Source organism: Lates calcarifer, linkage group LG6, assembly GCF_001640805.2.
Source record: "Lates calcarifer isolate ASB-BC8 linkage group LG6, TLL_Latcal_v3, whole genome shotgun sequence".
NCBI classification, from domain to species: Eukaryota; Metazoa; Chordata; class Actinopteri; family Centropomidae; genus Lates; species Lates calcarifer.
The window spans coordinates 834,534-856,982 of record NC_066838.1 but is presented as its reverse complement, the minus strand read 5'-3'; the positions used below and the strand labels follow the sequence as shown (position 1 = coordinate 856,982).

General features: G+C 39.8%; 1 protein-coding gene across 1 annotated transcript; it reads right to left on the bottom strand.

Annotated features, from left to right (window-relative positions):
* Positions 1-629: 629 nt before the first annotated feature.
* Positions 630-2,491, bottom strand: nppal (natriuretic peptide A-like). Its single transcript, XM_018701554.2, has 3 exons — positions 2,304-2,491; positions 1,816-2,126; positions 630-1,010 (listed from the first exon to the last, which is right to left on the bottom strand). The coding sequence occupies exons 1-2, from the start codon at positions 2,385-2,387 to the stop codon at positions 1,818-1,820; spliced, it is 393 nt and encodes a 130-aa protein (XP_018557070.1). The 5' UTR covers positions 2,388-2,491; the 3' UTR covers positions 630-1,010; positions 1,816-1,817.
* Between the last annotated feature and the right edge of the window lie 19,958 nt (positions 2,492-22,449).

The window sequence follows — 22,449 nt, the reverse complement described above, 5'->3', positions numbered from 1 at the left end:
AATTGATTTTGTTTCAGTTCAATTCAATGTTATTTATATAGCACCGAATCACAACAACAGTCATCTCAAGGCACTTTTCATATAGAGCAGGTCTAGAACAGAGAATACAGTAAAATAAATAAAATGAATACAGCTGTTAAGTAAATGTACTGAAAGTGTACAAAACCGTGAGAACATTTGATTTTCAACATTATTTGTGATTTGTAACAGGCTAAACTGCTAGTGACACTGTGGTTTAAAGAGACTTTATGTATGGATGGCAATCCTGTTCAGCTGCACAGAATGTGGAACTTTTTCATACAGTCAGTGCTACGGTAACATAGATCATGTGAAGGTAATACTCTGTCTGAAACCCGAAAAAAAAACCTCCGTAATCTATTATTCCTCCTGGTGTGTCTGGAGGTCGCAGCAGGTCGCCTTAACCCCAGCACTATTTGTGTTTTTTGCGTGTTCGTGCTTCTTTTTAAATTTGTTTTATAAACTGAAGACTGTGGAGACCAGACACTGTGGATTCATGTAAATGGTGAAATATCAGCTTGTTCATTCTCAAAGCATGGTGTCATTCCCAAACCCGAAACTGTTGTGACTGCTGATGGTGATATAACAATGAAATAATAATAAATATAGATTTGAATTAAATGGTTTTCCATCTAACACACTGGTTTATTTAACATGAATGAAAAAAAGCTGCTTTCACTTCTGCCCAAAACAGAAACAAATTCACAGACTCAGCATTTATGCAAAATAATTATTTTACTAGAATACAATCTATTACAAGGCAACTCTACTTTATCCAACAAGAAAATAATAAATAATAAATACATTTACAATAATTTATTGTTTAACAGATAACATATGAAAAAAAAAATCACAGTTCTTAGGGAGAATCATGGACAGAAGAGACTGAATAACCGCCCTTTAAAGTGTCAGTCAAAGCTTTGTGAGTGAAGAGCTCCGGTGCTGGTTATGGTCACACTGGTTTGCAGATGGGAACCCCGAGTTATCCACGCCTGTTGACAGAACAAAAAGCCATCAGTAATATGCCAGATTAAATAGCGGTCCGTTACGTTCTAATATCTGGTCTGGCCATAACTGCAGCTGCTGCACAGGTACCTCTGAGCAACAAGCCTCTAAACCTCCAGCAGATGCTCAGTGACACCATGAATGTGGTTCTCAGTGTCAGTGTGAAGAAACAGCCACAATTAAGTTCATTTTCTCTGTGTAAATTAATATAAAATGTTTTTGCTACATTTAATTTGAGTAGAATAAATGAAAATGGATTCCCTCTGAAATATATCACAGAAAACCATTCCTGGGGGATTTTGACCGATTTTTTATTTGAATCATTTGCCTCATCTTTTTTTTTTTTTTTTCCTGCAGTGGGCATTCCTAATCTGTCAATTTGTGACAATAGATATATAAGATCAGGTATTCAAATGAGTGTGTTTTTCTGTTGCTTTTTTATTGCTTGTTTGTGGCTATATGTGTTTAATTGCGATAACGCAGAAATCTATTTAAAATCAAGCGAGGTTCTTTTTGGTCTGACTGCATTTTATTTCTTGTAATCTACAGATACACTTCACAGTTATTTGATGCCCTTCCTACATTTCACAAAACCCTGTGAGGAAAACATTAATAATTTAAATATTAATATTATTAATATTAGGCTGTGTCACCCCACCTTCAGGACTTCACTGTCTCTCTGCTTCATGATATGAAAAGAAAGATGAAACATTTGTTTCTGTGTGGAGGAACTGATCATATCCTAACTATGGAACTGAAATCACATCTTTCCTCCACTTCCCCGACCCTTACCTTCAGCATCCCAGCCCGCTGAACGAGCCGATCCTCTCTAACCGGACGCCAAAGCAGCTCCTCAGCCCGCCCTTCTTGTACCGGCTCCACGAGCGCTTGGAGGTCCTCATGAGGTCTTTGAAGAGACGCGCGAGGATGCTTTCTTTAGCCGCCAGTGCCGAGTTGCTGGGGTCGGAGGAGTCCCATGGGTGCTCATCTGGAGCTCCGTACACCGACTTATCTGTGTTTCCATCCTTCCCCTCCACCTCCATCTCGTCCGACGAATAATACGGCGCGGCGTCGACCTCTTCTTCTAAAAGCTGCTTCAAACTCTGAGGGAAAAGAGAAGACGGAAAGTGTAAACTCTGACACTCCCAACACTGTAAATATTCAGAGCAGTCCAGGTAACTTCATACACAGGAGACATACAGTGATACAGGCTACAGTGATGTGGGAGCAGTTCACAGGTATACCATACTGACTTTATTTTACAGGACAGGTAAACTTACCTGTAGATCAGAGACAGGTTTCGCTCCAACGACATTAAGCAGTAAAAGCAGAAATAAACAGCAAACGGAGACGTTGGAGTTCATTTTCTTTTGTAGTTTTCTCTTTGTACTATTATTCTTCTTTTGCTATACAGACTAGCTGGTGTGTGAGCCCGGGCTCTTCTGTGTCGCTCTCCAGCGGTGGGCAGGTGCTGCATTTATACCCGACCTGATTCCGTCACAGGGTCTGAGAAAATTAACGAGGCGTGACTAATGCTCCTCCACGTGGGAGTACAGGCTAACCTGACAGCTGGTAATCAGGAGTGGACGCATTCCAAGGTTCTATCACTGACTAAAAACTGAGGTCTTGGCTTGCTCAGGGTCAGGACTTCACATTGATAGTTGTTACCTCAAACTTAACATGACGGTGTCAAACACAAATGAAACATTTTCTATTGGTTTTGATGTTTTTTTTTTGGAATCACTATTCAAGTGATACAAGTACAGCCCCTGCATTACTAAATGGCCCACATCAGAGATCCTCTTGTGCAATTATACCATGTGCAATATTGTGCTATCATACAATGCTGATATTGGACAGTTCTGCAAAACCCCAGATTATGTTCAAAGGCAATGTTTTTACTACCTTTTCTTTCAGCACATGGCAACTACAGTGTGGTCAAGGTTAGGGAAAGACCATGGCTTTAGTTAAATAAAAACCTGGTCTAAACTGTTAATCTGTCTGCTGCATGAAGGCTGAATGGGTTCTACACCCATCCTTCACCCACCCTAACATCTGTGTCTTCTGACAAGCTCAGAAAATGTTTGTGGCAATAGAAATTGAGGTCAAGTGAAAATAGTGAGCTGCTTTTTGTTCAAATCCATTAAACTACAGAAATGTTGCTCTGTGAATGGTATGCTAACTGTAAAATCTCATGTGAATCTTTAAAGTAAAAGAATTTTGAAACTGGTTTTGACCCCTTTTTATCAGGTTTTTCAGGTTTTGTTATGACTATGCTACAGTGCTTCAGTGTCCTAAATCTTTTCCCAAGCCTATGGATGAGCATATCCTGAATCTACATTATTTCTGCACTGAGCAATCAAACGAAAGTCATATGATTTGTCTACTGCTTTGCTTCTGAGTGGAAACATAAGCAGTTTGAAATGATCATTTTGTCGTCTCTCTCTGCGTCATACATCATAAATACTTTAAAGAGGCTGATGTGTGCACCTGCAAAGTCCAGAGGTGGAGGTGGTGAAAATGAAGATTAATTTGAAGTTTGTCTGATTGGTGTGTGTGTATTTGTGTGTGTATGTGCCTCTATGTGCTCATCTTGTGTTTGTATTCTTGTTCCCTCCAACTCCCATCATGCCCCATCTCCTACCCCTCCCAAGCCCTGATTGCTCTGCCACCATCCAGACAGGTACCAAGGGCAAATGATGAGCGATTAGCCTTGGACCCTATGAAGCTGATTGCACTGTGTGGAGGCAGATGACAGCTAATTGACATTTCACCAGCTTCTCAACTGGAGGGCTATCATATGAAATTGACTCAAGCTTCGGGGCAGCAGTGAATGTTCCACATGTTTTTATGGAAAGAATCTGAGCTCTCCTAATTCCATCTGCTGGTCAGACAGATGTGATACTGAGAACAATTGTAATACTGTCAGACAGATGTAACTAAAAATGCAATCAGATCATTAAGAGACACAGACAGGTTTGTCTTCTGTGTTTAAATCAAGTGAGCAGTGGAGGAGTACTGATGTCAGTGGTCAAGGTGAAGCTAATTTTAAATACGTCATATACTGTTGAATAGTTTAATGTATAGCAGTGCATAAAACATATGTCTTAGACGTAACAATCTTAATTTGTTAAATTAATACTATCTATAGATGTTAAATAATAGTGAATAGTATTTCCCTCTGAAATGTAGTGTAGTAGAAATATAATGTGGCTTGAAAAGTAACATGGGGACAGTTACTTTCCATCTCTGCAAATGTGTCTGGATTAAGTTGAGTACTTTATTGTGTAGATTGAAAGGAAATGAGTGTTTCTGAATGACGCTCATTTGCTTGCATGTCTGAGATTCATGCTGATGCTCTGTTATAATGATGACAACAGTTTGTGACAGTATTTTATCAGTTGATATGTTTCAAATCACTCTGTAGGTCTCTACAGCTTCAGAGGGACTGAGGCATGCAGTATGTTGTTTTTCACGGCTGACATTTAAACCTCTTAACTGTCACTTTGATGACGAATGTGCAATCTACCCTCACACCAATTCCCCTCCATTAAAGGCCTTAATTAGAACATAAGCACCTCATCATCTAAACAATGGAGCTTGCTGAACTGAGGCACAGAAATGAGAGGCACACATACTGATATCAATATTATATGTTAAGCAACACAGCAGTGGTTCCCAGAGCCGTGTCCTCCGGGAGGAAATCCCCAATAAAAAGACAGCTAGTTTGATAGACTTATTATTTCTCTTACTAGAAATGACTGAATTTACAGCATGTAGATGATGCAAATGACTGACTGAAATATTTTTCTTTCCACCACTGTAGAATAGAGGGTAAACATGGTTCATGTCTGCACTTTTTAGTCACAGCAACAGTGTGGCTGTAGGGATGTAAATTCCACTTCTCTCATGAAATACTTTATGGATTGCCATGGAATTTTGTACAGACATTGCTTCTGTCTCCAGAGGATGAAACATGGTTTTTCCCTTAGTGCCACCAGTAGATTTGTAGTTTTGTGTGTAATGTCTCAACAACTATTGGAGGGATTGTCATGTTAACTTATAGATAAGCATATTCTATCTAATCACTTCTGTGACCTACTGAGTTTTCATCTGATACTCATGACCAAATCCATGCAAAACTGAAGACATTCCCATCAGCCTTAGCTGTTCTTTGTCTTTGTGCTAATAAGTCAAAACAAGTCAGCTTTATTTATATCACACCAAATCATAACAGAAGTTATTTCAGGGCAAGTTTCATCATATTTTCTTGTGTGACAAGTTTGGAGCAGTCAGAGATGATTTTTAAATCTAAAGCTAAATCTTCATTTAGGTTTACATTTTAAACATATGAAATAGGGATGGGCATTTTAATTACTTTTTGAAGTCCATTAATCCAGCCAATTTAAATTGATTAGTTGTGATGTCATCATTAACATGTGCCCTCCATTCAAACCAAAATAATAATATGCTGTCATGTCGAGTCATGTTTTTTTCACTGTAGTGTACAGATGCACTAACTTTAGCTCCCAAGCTCCACTCATCAACAACCCACCTCAGACTAGTTCTCAGCAGAGTGTCTCATCTGTGCTGAGAGTCTAAAGCACAGAACCTGAAGTCTTCCAGTCACTGTCAATGTAACACTGACAGTGACAAAAATCAAATGAGAGCTGTCCATGCATCAGCTGTTATTGCTACTTTCTTGCTTCTTGGCTTTCTTGGATTCTTTTTCAGAGCTGTAGCTGTGTATGGTCTGAAATCATTTAAGTCACCAAAGCTCTTTGTTATTTCTTCCTGTCGTTTGCTGTAACATTAGTGTTGCTGGTGCTGTAAATCCAGTCTTTTCTGTAAGCACTGGCTGTCGGCTGGGTGGCCGGACATTAAAACATTTTCACCCGATTACATTCTGAATGTTTCACTGTCACTTTCTATAAAGTTAGAACTGTAATCTTAAACCAGATGAAGGATTTTTGTCATCAGACGTCTGGATCTTCAGTAATCAGAGAAACAAGCTGAGCAAACAGCTGCTCTCAGCGTCCTGTGTCTGCGTCGCAGAGAGACATTGGTTTTTAAATATGAAAGTGCTTTATTCAACGAGGCCTTGGTGGATAATTCAGCTCCCAGTAAAAACCTCCTGAACGATGAACACTGAAGAAATCCTGACCTAAAAACAAGCTGAGCATCTAGAAACAACGAAGAGCTAATGATAGTGGCAGCACGGTTATCAGCCTGCAGGCTCTTATTAAACTGATTTTGATCTTTAAACTACTACAACAATAACACCTGCGAAGACCATTGAGCAATACCCCAACCCCCAGGCAAAATGCTGTACTCTTCTTTTTATTGCTGACGTCTGTTCAGTCTTTTGTTTATACCATACAGAAAGAGACGCAGCAGAGAAGAAGCACTCACCAGAAACAGAACCATAAATATTAGTTCCACGTCTCTGTAAAGTAAAATATAAATCTCCTTCCAACTCCCAATTAAAAATTAGCCAAATAAAAATTTGTTGATTCTTAAAAACAGATGTTGACTATGTTTACCGTGTCGATTAATCGACTAATCCATTATTTATGCATATCCCTAATATGAAATACTTTTTTTTCTTCCAGCTCAAAATTTCCACTGTTAAGTAGATAAGATAAGATAAGATAAGATAAGATAAGATAAGATAAGATAAGATAAGATAAGATAAGATAAGATAAGATAAGATAAGATAATCCTTTATTAGTCCTACAGTGGGGAAATTTACATTGTTGCAGCAGCATAAGTGATTGAAAAGATGAAAAAGACATAAATACAAGTAAAGGCAAGATAATAACAAGATAAGGCTATAAAAATATATACAACAGTATAAACATGAGAATGTAATAGAAAAAATATTAACAGAGGAGCAATAATCACAGGACTTTATATATAGACAGAAAATTAACTAAATACAGATATTGCACATTTGAAAATGGTATTGCACACAATGATATAACTGATAGCAGCTGTTTTGGGTTAGGATGGATTAATTAAAGTGCAGAAAAAACCTAGTGAAAAAGGTCCATTGAGTATTTGGTGAACTAGGAGCAGTGCTGGTTGTAGAGTCTGACAGCAGCAGGAAGGAAGGACCTGATACCTCTCCTTCACACACTTTGGGTGAAGCAGCCTATCACTGAAGGAGCTGCTCAGTGCTGTCAGACTGTCCTGCATGGGGTGGAGCTTGTTGTCCATCAGGGATGATAGCTTTGCTATCACCCTCCTCTCACCCACCACCTCCACAGGGTCGAGGGGGCGTCCCAGGACAGAGCTGGCTTTCTTGATCAGCTTGTCCAGTCTCTTCCTGTCTGCTGTTGACATGCTGCTGCCCCAGCAGACCACTCCATAGAAGATGGCTGATGCCATAACTGTGTCATAAAAAGTCCTGAGGAGTGCCCCCTGCACTCCAAAGGACCTGAGTCTCCTCAGCAGGTAGAGTCTGCTCTGAGCCTTCTTGTAAAGTGCAGTGGTGTTTTCTGTCCAGTCCAGTCCATTGTTCAGCTGAACACCCAGGTACTTCTAAGATATCACCATGTCAATGTCTCTTCCCTGGATGGTCACTGGTGTTAGTGTCTGCTCCTGTGAATCCACCAGTTCTTTGGTCTTCCTGCACTGATCTGGAGCAGTTCCACAGCACAGTCCACAAGTCCTGTCATTAAGACTAAGTATGTCATTAAGAGAGAGAAGAAAAGAAAACCAAACTCAGATTAAACTGCAGTTCACAGAAAGCAAAGCTAAGTCTCAATATGACAGCAAGAACAGAGCTGCAGGAGGGTTTCACGGGAGTGGTGGTGCACCCTTCGACTTCAGCGCTGATACACAAACAGGGTCTACATGGAAGAGTCGTCAGAAGGAAACGGTACCTGTGACCTCGTCACAAAACTGAAACCAACTGAAACAAAATCACCTCTGTGGAGCATATTAGCCCCAACTCATTGTTTTGTTTAACTTTACTGTGTAGATTTAGTCTTAAAACTTAGTAGTAGAACCAGACTCAGGGTGCTGCTACTGCTTTTGGCTCTACATGCATCAGATGGACACACTGCACACTCTCCAAACTTTAAATGAATGTTGATGTTGCTCTGTGTCTGCTGGGCCTGTTAGCTGCCACAGCTATCAGTTCTATGAATTAAGGGTCTTTGAACAGAACAAGACTTTCTGAGAAAAACTCCATTTATAATTTTAGCTGGCATCATAGTTTACTCTGCCAAAACAATATCCTTTCAGTCAATACTGAGAGCTCAGTTAGGTCAATGTGTTTTTAATGGTTGGTATGACAAGAGGGCAAGACACACTTAAATATAATGTTTTACCAATAGCTGCAGCAGACACACTATGATGCTAAGGGCAACACCAAGAATGTGTTGCCCTTAGCATGATTATGACAAATTTTCTGACACTATTTGAACCCAGTGTCCAGTGCTGTGTGGGAATGTGGCACCTGATAAATGACGGGACAGTCATTGAGGATGCTCATCTGTGCTATGCCGTCAACACCTTTCTAGCACTTCCTCCCTTAAACAGATTAGTTTATCACCAACACACTGCTGGAAGAATCCTCAGCTGCCTGTCCTTTACTGGCTGCTCGAGCTGAACGTCATTCTACTTTTCCGGGAAAACATTAAAAGTCTCACTGAAAAGTTAATCTTTTATCCACTCGCAGTGTAACAGTGGTATGTGTAATTCATTAGCTGGTAGTGAGTTGTTGGATTTAAGAACAGCAGAATGAAGTGTTTTTGATCTATGTATCTATGGTTTTATATAACTATATAGGATGTATAATAAGATAAGTAAATGTATTCTTCAACTTCCATTAGGAGCTTAAGATGTAAATTACAGTGCTCCCAGGCCACTCTGATATAGACAATACATTTAAACCAAAAATCTCCACAATGCAGATTCATTTTTTGAGTGCCATGTCCACCATATGTGAATTTACAGGATTTCACGTTAATTCTCAGAACAATCAAAAAAGAAACATATTTGTATGTAAATACTGTGACAGTGTTTTTTTTCATGTTTTTCATATAAGAAAAGGCATTTTGCCTTTTCATTCTAACTTTTTTCTCTTTCTTTCTACCTTTCCTTTACTAATTTCCACCTCCTGGTAATGATTGACAACCTTTCCAAAAATAGCAGTCAAAACTGACCTCTGTAAATGATAAGGCAGACCCAGCTGACTTGCTAACTTGTTGGTAGACATGAAAAGTTTGAATAATTGCAGACTTGTGGTCATTTCTGAAATGCACCTGCTGGCTGCGAAACAAATTGGCCCTTGGGGATAATAAACATTCCCTTGATCCTTGAAGGATATTCCATGTAGGACTACAATGAGATCCTTCTATTATAGGCTCAGAGCTGAGTAAGGGTAGAAATGACAAGAGACTTTTAGCTGCATCATGCCTTCTGCTCTCTCAGTTTATGTCTTTCCTTCTACGTTTAAAATTAATGGATAATCCACTTATCCCATTGAGGATCAGGGGTCTGAAACCTCTGACACAGTATTCAGGTTATAACAGTGCTAACACATAAAAAGACAAATGCATTCACACTCACATTCAGGTTATTTAGAGTTTTTGCAGTAGCTATGGAAGGAAACATTAACTTAACATTGAAAGAATTCAGACAGCCTGGTTAGTGCCTGTGTTGTGCCACATAGTATATAGTATATTACAGAAATGCCTTTCAGTTCTGTGGATTATGTATAAAATTCTATAAGTTTCTGTCAAAAATGGTTTCAGTTAATATCCTACCAAGCAACCAAGGTTCATTTAAGGGGCTAGAACACATCTACTAAGGATGCTGTGAATTTGCTGTAAATTGACTTTCTGACAAATAAGTAATGATTCAAGGTGGCCCTGACAGCTCCACACTGCAACATAAGAAAACACATCACAAAACAAGCAAAAGACAAGCACATGAAGAAAGTAGATGGAGGAGTGAAAGAGTTTTGCCAACAACATGTGCACAGCATTTAAACACAAATACAGAAAACACAGTACAGACACCTCCACCAAATACAGTTAAAATTAGGTGTATTAAGTTTGTCATAGGTGAAAATAAATACAAACTCCATGTAATAACATAATACATGCAGCAGATGTAGGATGAACAAACATGACTAATGAAGAAACTAGTAATTATTATTGTAGCTACACAGTTAGAATAAGGTATGGAGGCTGTAATATAATGAGTAACTGTCCTCTCATTCTGGAGACTGTGGGGAACAAGGGAATAACAACTGGGCATTTAAAGGAAAGGCGGAGTAAATGATTTTTGCAAATGCTGGGTACCAATACACTTTGCAGTTTACTGAAATAAAATAGTGTTTTGAACACAGCCACTGTTTCCTCTCTTTGGTCCTTTAAATGTCTTTAAAGCTGTTTCATGAAAATTGTGGGAAATTCACCAAAATATTATGTACTCTTTTCTGGAAGTTACCACTTGTGGCAACAATAACTGCTGCCTTGACTGTGCATCTCAGAGTCTTGGTGGCTTTGAATTTATACATTTATTTTTATACCTGCTGTGTTCCTCTGGTACTCTCAGTCCTTAAAAGTCACAGCAAATGAAAAAGTCTTGGTATTTACACAGTTTGTAGCCTCCCAGCAGTCATTTTAAAAAAATATTTTAAAGAGTAAAATACATAGTTTTCAGATAATCATAGCTGGTCGTCCTTTGTGGTATTACTTCAGTGTCACTCCAATCCACCTTGCCCATGGCTGAGGCTGCAGTAGAACACCATTTTAACCTTGATGGTGTTCATCAGGCCTGTTGTCTATTCCTGTCCTAGACTGATCCCAGACTCCCATGCCATTACATCATGCCTTCCCCTTCCCGCCGGCTGTGGAAAGACTAGCATACACATGTTGTAAATGTGACCCCTCTAATGCCACCTTTACTCAGATAAGGCTATTTTCACACAACAAGGATGGTGTTGCATATATTTAGCCTTAGTTCATTCTATTTTTAACACAGATCACTTAAGAATCAGAGGAAGTACTTTTTCAGTCACTATAACTCTTTGTTACTGCCATAAGATGCCATAAGAAACCGTGTAATATAAAACACATTCACTAATGACAATCTCCATTTCACTGGGTCAGACCAGCAAGTGTGCACAGATTAGTAGTTAGTATTCACTCTCAAGTTGTGACAATGACTCATATGGCACTGTCAGTTAGAATCTTCTTGATCTAGTTTCTAATTAACTGGCTTAGATTAAGTGAAGGGTTTGATAGGTGTGTCATAGACCTTAATTATCATTAACTGAACCTTTAGTCCACTGCAGTGGGAATAAGATGCCCTCTATGTCTGTGTTACATGTGTGAGGTGGCATCATTGGGCTATGCTGCTTTTAAGCTTTTTTTTTTTTTTAAATGCTGGCAAAAAGAATAGTAAAAAAAGAATGAATGAATATTATGAGGACAAATGAAGTAAATTATATTAAATCAATGCAAAAAATGTATACCAACTAATAGTAGCACTTTTATATTAAGTCATCAATTGGTTTTCAGTTTTTTGATGGATAACAATAATAACTTATTATTATTATTATTATTATTACCCAAGGAAGCTTTATAAAAAACAAGACACAGGACATGATGGAAATGAGGATAGTTATTAGAACAAAGCTATGGCTATAATATGCATGTTACAACCAATGATAATAGTGACCCAGAGGCAGAACACAGTTAGAGAGCTCTGTTACTGAATTCAAAGGTGAGGTGATGATGTGGAGGGTTGGAGATGAAGGCAGGCTGAGGCTGGATGACTAGTGACTGGACAGGCTGAGGTGAGGACCAACAGATGAGTGAGCTGATGGCAGAAGAAACTTGGCTGACGAGTTCAGTCAGGGAGCTGGAGCACAGGAGAAACAATGTTAGCTCAAAAAAGCCAGAATGCACAAGGATGCAAAACAGAGAAAAGCACTTGGCTTCTGAACTGTCAATACTGTACTGGGTGACAGAACAATCTGGCAATGAGTGAGAGGACGACCTGATTTTAAATACTGCAGAGCTGATGAGCTGATGATGGGTGAGTTGGCTGAGAAGTAGAAGCAGTTGCGGTGCACCACACCCACAGATACACACAGACCCACAGACAAATCCAGAGCCATGGCTGAGACAATGGCAATGTGTAGTAATGATGCATACTACGTCTCTTATCATCCAGATCCCCAATCCATCCATCCATTGTCTAGGGTTGCAGCCCATAACGGATAAACTGGAGCCAGCTGGGCAAGTGGCAGGGTACACCCTGTACGGATCACCAATCCATCACAGGACAAACAGAAACCAAACCAACCATTCACTCACATGGGCAATCTAGAGTCAGCAGTTAACCTGCATGTCTTTGGACTGTGGGAGGAAGCTGGAGAACCTGGAGAGAAACCACCCACAGGGAGAAATGTAAACTCCACACAGAAAAGCCTCAGGCTTGAACTGGGCACCTTCCTGCTGTGAGGTTTGTCTGTCTCAGCTTAGACAATTTTCCTTTGCTAACACTACATCCGTGACTAAATCACCACCTTAATCTGCACATTCAAAGTAATCAATAGCTGTTAAATCACCCATAGATCTTTTTTATTGCAACCTTTTCCCCACCACCACCACACCATTTCACACTATCCTATACTAGTAACTTTAGCTTAGCTAGCCGTGGCCTCTCATTCTTTTTCTCCCTCTCCTGCTCTCTCCTGCTCTGCGTGTCAGATGTTTAGTTACTCCTCTGCCTTGTTTAGTGGTATGTGTAATAAATGTAGTTTGTTTGCTGTGCTCAGGGTGAGGCTTAGTGAATTAGAGACCCGGCTCTGCACCATGGAATCAAATTCAGCAGCTAATGCTAGCCAGCCCCCAGTGGTCAGTGCAGGCCAGCCTAGCACAGCTCCAGTTAGCCTTCCCCCGGTAGCTCCCATGGAGCTGGGCAATCAGCTGCTGGCTGGGTGACTGTAAGGACGGACGTGGTCGTAAGCAAAAGCCCACTGCTGATCACCATCCAGTTCACGTTACAAACAGATACTCCCCACTTAGCAACACACCCGCTGAGAAGCCAACTCTGGTGATTGAATGTACTGAATGTAAAGATAATTGGTCAAAAGGTGACTGGTGACTCCATTTTGCAAAACGTGAAGATAGTGACACTGGCGACCATAGTTAAATGTATTCCTGGGGCCAGAGCGGGCAACATAGAATCATATTTAAAGTAGCTGACTAAGGATAATCATAAATATGGTAAACTCATTATTTACGCGCTAATGACACTACACCAATCGGAGGTCACTAAGGTTAATATGGAATTGGTGTGTAATTTTGCAAAGACCATGTCAGACACCGTAGTTTTCTCTGGTCCCCTGCCCAATCTGACCAGTGATGACATGTATCACCGCATGTCTTCATTCAACCACTGGCTGTCGAGGTGGTGTCCAGAAAACAATGTGGGCTTTGTAGATCATTGGAAGAGCTTCTATGAGAGACCTGGTCTGATTAGGAGAGATGGCATTCATCCCACTTTTGATGGAGCAGCTCTCATATCTAGAAATCTGTTTATCTGAGTTATTAGGAAGCCAAAGCCCCGACAATCCAGAGTTCAGGCCAGGAGACAGAGCTGCAGTCTTACACGCTTCTCTGTGCTAGCAGAACAGGAGTTAGCCACAATAATGTCATAAAATTCAACACAGCCAATCAAAATGTTCTGCAAAATAAAATAGTTAAATGTGGATTATTAAATATCAGATTTCTCTCTGTAGCTGTACGAAATGATTTGACTCCAGATTATCGTCTCAATTTATTCTGTCTGACTAAAACCTGGCTGTGTTAGGATGAGTATGTTAGCCTGAATAAATCCCATCATGAGTCCCTGAATGCATTTACCTCATTTTTGGACTCTGGTACTGGTATTGATATCGAACATCTAATAGTCTTTCTATAGAGTCCTCTTTTATCAGACCACTGTTTAATTACTTTTGAACTCCTATTGCTGGACTACGTATCAACAGTCAAAAACATCCTATCCATCAACTTCCACCAGCTCACTTCAACTATTTATTAATCTAAACCTTCAACCTGTCCTTCAGTTTGTACTGAAGTCTATCCATGTACACAGAAGTTAGACATGGAGCTCCAAAAGGGTCAGTGCTTGGACCAATCCTCTTCACCTTGTATATGCTTCCCGTGGGCAATAATATCAGGAATCACTCGATAAACTTCCATTGTTATGCAGATGATACACAGCTTTATCTGTCAATGAAGCCTAATGAAACCATCAGTTAAACTTCAGGCATGACATTAAGACTGTCTCAAAAAGATGCTGAAAAACCACTCCATGTATTTGTAACTTCCAGGCTGGACTACTGTAATTCATTATTATCAGGCTGCTCCAACAAGTCTCTAAAGACTCTGCAGCTGATTCAAAATGCTGCAGTACGATTACTGACAGGAGACACTAGAGACACCATATTTCTCCTGTGTTAGCCTCTCTACATTGGCTCCCAGTCAAATCCAGAATAGAATTCAAAATCCTCCTCCTCACTTACAAAGCCCTTAATGGTCAGGCTCCATCTTACCTTAAAGATCTCATAGTCCCCTACAATCCCACTAGAACTCTGCGCTCCCAGAATGCTGGTTTACTGGTGGTTCACAGAGTTTCTAAGAGTAGAATGGGAGGCAGAGCCTTCAGTTATCAGGCTCCTCTACTGTGGAACCTTCTCCCAGTTTGGGTCCAGGAGGCAGACACCCTCTGTACCTTTAAGAGTCGGCTTAAAACTTTCCTCTTTGATAAAGCTTATAGTTAGGGTTGGCTCAGGCTTGAACCATCCCTTAGTTATGCTGCTATAGGCCCAGACTGCTGGGAGATCTCCCATGATGCACTGAGCTTCTCTCTCTCTCTCTCTCCATCTCCTCTTCTGTCTCTTTCTGCAGGTATTTCTGCCTCTGGAGCTGTAGAGTCTGATCTGTGATGACAAGTCTCCTGCTGCTCCTACAACTCCACTCAACACCTGCTGTTTTTGAAATTATTAGTACTGCTTATTGTATTACTCTTTTGTATTATTGATACGACTTTACATTTTTACATGGGATCTGCATTATGCTATGTTCTTCTCCCACTATTCCCCTTTCCCCCTCTCTCTCTCCTTCTTAACCCAACCAGTCGAGGCAGATGGCCGCCCCCACCCTGAGTCTGGTTCTGCTCGAGGTTTCTGCCTCCTAAAGGAGGTTTTTCCTTGCCACTGTCGCCTAGTGCTGCTCATGGTGGGATCTGTTGGGTCTCTCTCTGTAAATACCTATTTTAAAGAGTCTGGTCTAGACCTGCTCTATATGAAAAGAGATAACTTCTGTTGTGATTCTAATACCTTAACCATGGGGGAAAGGAGAGCCTCAAGTGAATTAATGAATGGTAAAGACATTGTCATCAAACTGACTAATATGGGATCTGCTGTTTGTGGTCAGGATGCTGATATATATAAATCAGAGGTATAGTGTAAAGAAATATGCTATAAAAAACTTTCTTTGTTAGGATTTGGCAGTATGCCTCTCTCTGCTCTTGTGGTCAGTGTGTTTCCCTTCCCTGTGACTCCTGTTTGTCTCCCTCTGTCTGTGTCTGTCACTCCTGACGTCACTCTGGTTCATTTCCTCACCTGACTCCTGCTGCATTTATACCCTGGTCCTTCACTTCAGTCTTCGTCAGATCGTCTGTTTACCAGCACGGTGTTCGAGCTCATGACTCCTTTTGCTCCTTTTTTGAAACCCTCTCCATTTGTTGGCTAACTTTGTCTCTCCCTTAACCCAGATACCGGTTCATTACCTTTGTTCGTCTGCCACGAACTGGGGATCGGTGTTTGTTTTTGACTCACAGCTGAGTCCACCTTTTGTTTGGAAGCCTGCCTGCCTGCCCCTTCGTCAAGTTTTTTTGTTATTTCACAATAAACCCAACTTTGTTATTCCAAGTTCTGCATTTTGACTCCTTTTCCATTTGTAAATCACAACATTCTTTTGATCTGACAGATTCTTTTAAGAAGGAGCTAGCTACTGAAAAATAACCAAGAGGATCTCGAGGTCAGAATTAGATTTTTTGTGGTTGTCACAACCTATTAGACTCTTACCGAAATACTTAAAGAATCACTGAAACTGATTTTTTTACTCAATTCACTCAACTCAGTCACAGAATTTGTTGATTTTAAAAAAAATTAAACTATTGCTACATATCCTACTAACTTTATTTAATGACTTCATATTAGTCCTGTTGGTAAGTCTGTTTTCCATTACAATGGAGCTAATACTTGAAACATCACTGCTCTTACTTCATCATTAGTCTTTTAAGCTATAAACACAGAATCTATGGGGGATGCAGACATTGTCTAAGAGACATGATGGATGAAAAAAAGATTGATGAGTTCTCAAAATCTGAAAGAAATATAATATTCCAGCTCACTATTTCTTTCTCTGTCCTCACCTCCAGACCGCCATGCTAGCTGCTGGAATTCCTTATTCCCTTTAACAAGTTTGTTTATTAAACTACAAGCAATACCAAAGAGACATTAGGCCCTCATTTATAATAAATTATTGATATGTTCATAGACATATGTGTCTGTTGTACAGACATGGCCCAAAGATCTTGTTCATTTATCATCTCAATAAATCAGCAAAAAATATGGACACATATCATGCTTTCTTTACACAACTGGATTATTACATTTCAGGTTTTTCATCAAGCTGGATTTCTCACTTTGGACATCCTATCACTTTGATTAAGAAGTTATCAGTGGCAAGGATCTGTGTGCTAAAACAGGAGCTGCAAAATCTTTCATTTCATAACACTTTCAAAAGTCTGGTGATATAATCTCTATGTTAAGATTTGTATTTACTAACCTTGGGGTTGGTTGGAGAGGTGGCTGGACGGGTGGAGGAGGGAATTCATAACTTATAAGTGGAATGTTTAATGTCGATTCATCTTTTCAGTTATTTCAGTTATTTTAATGATGTACTCCTTTGGAGTTTAAATATTTCACTCAGTGTGAATGGAGCTTCAGTAAAGAAAATATTTTTGATACTGCCAAACAATATGAAATACAATGGAAGCTACTTCACGTTAAAATACAGTCAACTTTATGTTTAAAGTTATGCTAATATACATATTTAATATAGAATGATGCATACAATGACAGACTGGAATCAATTTTAGTTCCTATATTCCATTCAAAAAGCTTTTCTCTAAAGCAACACAACAACATCAAAATATGTTCCAGTGTATAACTCTGCATATGCCTCCAAGATATAGTTCTCACACAAATGCAAAGAGCTGCTTACAAAGTCATTAAAACCTCTTTAGCGCCCCCCCTTTCCCCACTGCTGGCCTCCCACTGCGTCCTGACAGATATCAATGGCATTACCTCGGGCTGCCAGGACCCCCACAGTCACTAATGCAGTCGCAACAACACACAAAGAACAGAAAGTAACCTAGTGTCTACATGAACAGTCAGGCTGCTCACACTAACAATACCCTGCATTTATAAAGGTGAAATACTAATCTGATGCCAACGAGTCCCTGGGAAGCAACTTTGAGTTTCTCTACAGAAACCTGCATGAATAAGACCTCCCACTGTTCATTTGAAAAGCACACAGGATTTCTTATTGCTCATGTGCCATTAAAGCTAGTACTGTATGTAAGTGACAGAGCCATGGCTACACCTTCATAATGTTGGGTATTTTTGTTGTGTTCTATAACAATGAGAATATGAGAAAGACCCAAACATTCAGTGGCAAGTCAACCCTAACAGTGTCCTCAAACCAACCAGATAAAATAGGTTACTGCCTCCAGAGGCCCCCAGAAGTTCCAAGCTTATTGTGTGTCAGCTGGTTTGTGCCATAGTACTTTAATTCAAAGTTTACCTGGGGATATCAAAATAAATTTATAAAACACAAGATCAACTGACATGATAAAGACTTTGTCCCAAACAGGGTAGAGCCTCAAGGGGATCATTTTCACCACAGTGGCCCCTTGCAGGTTAAAGCGTCCCTGACAGTGTCAGTGTCCTTCCTACAGAGATTTGGCCTGCAGAGGGCTGAACTCTAGTGGACCAACTACACCTCCTCCTAAAATGATATGTCTCCATTGTTCCTGCCCCTGGCAGAGCAGAGACCAAAGTCAGTGGTACACTCCCACAAGCCCTACAATATTCAAGTTTGTGTTTTTCTTGCAAACTGCATGCAGTGATGAAGCTTCCATTATTTATTATACTTTTCAGTGATACTGATCAGCATTTTATTAACTGTTCATTCATCCATTCATCTATTATCTATACTGCTTTTCCATTAAAGGTTACAGGGGGGCTGCATATCCCAGCTGACATTGGGTGAGAGCTACACCCTGTACAGATCACCAGTCCATCACAGGGCCAACATATATAGACAAACAACCATTCACACTCACATTATCACCTATGGACAATTTGGAGTTATCAATTAACCTGCATGTGTTTGGACTGTGGGAGGAAGCTGGAGAACCTGGAGAGAACCCACACACAGGGAGAACATGGAAACTCCACACAGAAAAGCCCCGGGTGAACCCAGAACCTTCTTGCTGTGAGGCAACAGTGGCAACCACTGCACCACCATGCTGCCCATTTTATTAACCAATTAAGCATTAGTGTGTAGCATAGAGGTACAACAGTCGGTTCCAGGATACAAAAAAAAAAAAAACAACCAGAGCAACAGAGGACGAAAATGAGGGAGTTAACTATACTCACAGTAATTAGTAAAATAGAATTTTGTCAGAAAAAAATCAAAAGAGTCAAAAATCAAAAAGAAATAAGCAGCAAGGAACAACTGTGTCCTGTAATTATCAAACCAGTATTTTTAATGCAGTTCTTGCAAATATGTTCAATTTTAGAACACCAAGAAATCTTAAGAGCCAGGAGGTAATTATCTCAGTTTAGTATAAGGACTCAGCTAACAGAACTGAGGAATCTTTCTTGATGGATAACTGTGTATCCTTCCTCCCATCAACCTCTGTGCCGCATCTGCTGTGGCTGCCTGGCTCCAAAGTCACTGTGTCTGGCTGTTGTTCTTCAAGAAGAAATTCCAGGCACAATACAGGATATTGGACAGCCAGCGGCGAACACTGATGGATGCTGTATTCCAAATTAACATTAACAGACTAAATGGTTGCTACCATAGTGCAGCTCATATTCCTGAAATAATTGATTGACCTATTTTTTGAAGCCTCACATTTTTGACACATTTACCAAATTATAGCTACAGTAATACAACTCAGAAAAGCAGACATCCAAACATGATATTTATTATTTCACATCGTTAAAAAGATTATATATTCAAAGAAGAAAAACAAATGGAGTGAGGAGAAGGTGGAGCAGTTGACAATGGCAGCGAGTGAGTCAGACAGAGAGAGTGTTCTCCCTAATCACTGCAGCGCTGCAGTCATCACGCCGTCCCCCCTTGTGACAGCTTTATTATCAGAGCTGGTATGCAACATAAGAGACATTTCCCCTAATGATCTCAGTCGCCTTCCACACCTCAGGACAAGTGAGTGTGGCTGACATGAGTGGAGAGGGGGAGAGAGCAGTGGAGGACAGAGGAAAAAGATAATTAATATAGGAAGGAAGGAATGAAAGACGAAAAAAGCAGTTGTGTGCCAGACTGAAGTGGAGCTCATATTGCTAATCATCAATACTAATGAAATTGTAGCGAATAAAGTAAACCAGCATGTGTAAGTACAGTGGCAAGAAAAAGTCAGTGAACCCTTTGCATGACCTGGTTCTCTACATGAATTGGTCATAAAATGTGATCTGATCTTCATCTAAGTCACAAGTAGAACTCTGGCTGTATGTCTGGTCTGTATATTTTAAAGTATTGTGTCTTTGTCTTTTTCTTAAGCCAAAAGCTACCAATCAAAATGTAATTATGTGAATGTATAATAAAGAATTCTTCTTGTCATTCTGTGGGAGACAGCCTTAGTATTATCAGTGCACAAAACATTTTCCCAGAAGCCCAGTGGAGAGTCAAGCTGCTCTTCTGCAAACTCCAGGGATACAGTAATGGAGAGCAGCAGCTTCCTCTGAGGTGTCCTGCTATAGACTCCATGCTCCATGCTGCATCATTTGTGTATGGTATACCCATGAACAGGGATGTTAACAAACTCCAATGACTCCTTTAAGCCTCAAGCTGTTACTATGGGCTTCCCTTTTCCTCATTGATCATTCTGGGTTGTGTCTTTAGACTCACCTCAGCTGGGTGCACTTATAGGGAGAGTAGCTACAGAACTAAATCATCTCCTGAGACCATTGTGAGTACTGAGACTTAGACTTAGACTAGTCTTTATTGATCCCTTGGGATAAGTCTCAGTACTCACAATGGTCCCAGGAGATGATTTAATTCTGTAGCCATGTAGTTGACCATTGTGAGTACTGAGCTTTGTACCTCAGTACTCACAATGGTCAACCATTCTTGATTTTTGTGAGGCCTAGTTCACATCAGTAGATGCTGCTTGAGAATAAGAAACTCAACATGTTTAAGTGTCTATGAGTCAGAGCAGCTCTAATCCACACCTCCAATCTGGCAGCTCCTAAATCAAACTGATGTCATCAACTGAGGGGTTAACACACTTTTTTCCAACCTATACTATGGATGTTTGAATGATGAACAATACAATGACTTGTGTGTTATAATTTTAAATAGATTGTGTGTGTTCATAAGTGTAATTTAGGTGACTGTTTGTACCACAGAAGACTTTATACATTTTTTTAAACATATGTAATATACACCCCAACACCTGGAAACACATCTTGAAAAACATGGGAAAAAATATCAGCCAAGAATGAACACATTTGTCATCAGTTCCTCATGCATATACAGGAATTCTGTAAGTGATCTCTTAACATTGCATCATAATGTCATTTTAATGTAATAAAATGTATCTTTGTCAACCAAGACAAACAGGGCGGCGCAATCAATGTGACTCCTAATCCAACTCAACTGACTGTGCCTGTTTGACTTGATTTAAAAACTGGTACATGTACGCGATGATGATCTTTCACTGTATGTTGTGATGCAGATCTAGATTCTGAGAACATTTAAATAGTTACACTTGTACACTTAAAGGATTGTGCAGTCTTAGCACAGGTATGGACTCTGTGAGTACTTTTAGTTCAAGAGCACTTCAGCTCTATTCAGACTACAAAAACATCTAAGTTAGCAACATTTCCCTCATTATGTTGTATGTGTATAGAAAATGTGACCTGCTCACCATTCCACTTTCTACAAAGCATATTTGCTTTTGCAGATTAGAAACATAATTTCCATGGGACAAAGTTGATTACAGAGCCAACTCAACACTATCCTACCTTCAGAACCAATCAGAAAAATGTAGGATTTTTCAATGTAATTTTTTCAAACAGATGATGGATCGATTCATCAGCTTCCTTTTCATGGGGCAATTAAATACACAATTTAATTCAACCTCAATTACACCAACATCAGAAAAAACACATAGTTGCTGCTCTTCACCTTTATATCTGCCTGCATTAGTTCCCAGCAGAAGGGTACCAGTTCTTAACTGAGCACACTGCAAGTTACTCCTGGAAAAAAAAAAAGTTAATGAGAGAGTGAAACCTGCAGTTGGTCAGGTTGGTCAGCCTTTCCTGCTGGATAAGGCAGTTGTATATAAAACAGAATTTTTTGAAGACAAGGTTGCATATTCATGTTTTGCTTTGCTGTGTTTTCTTTAAATTAAATAAACTCCACAACTGAATGCAACAATCTTTCAACAAAGTATATGCTATAGTCTTTAGCCTGAAGCCAGTCAGATAAGCGGTAAATGAACTGCACTTATATAGTGGTTTTCTAGTCATATCGCCCACTCAAAGTGCTTTACACTACAAGTCACATTCATCCATTCACACACACACTCATGAAGTGCATGTTCTACACATTAAGTACAAACCCATTCAGACACCGATGATACATCTGGGGTTCAGTATCTTGTCCAAGGATACTTCGGTACATGTACTGGAGGAGCCAGGGATCAAACCACCAACCTTCTGATTAGTGGGCAACCCACTCTGTGGGGTGGGGCAATAGTCTAAGTGTACAGATGCCATGAGGCTTTCAATCCCATCTATCAGAACACAAATGATTTTGGCACCAATATTGTCATCACAGTTAACTGAAGTAAGAAATCAAGCATGAATAAATCAAATGTTTATTCTAAATAACATGGCTTTAAACTAAGATGCGTCTGAATTTAAAAGCTAAGATCAGAGCAGGTCATCAGTATTATGTTACTGATGACATTTTGAGGACAACTGTTCTATTTATGAGTGAACAGAACATCCTGAAGGGAACAAAACTGAAGGAACTGAAAATGGAGACAGATCTTGTGAGATGACAA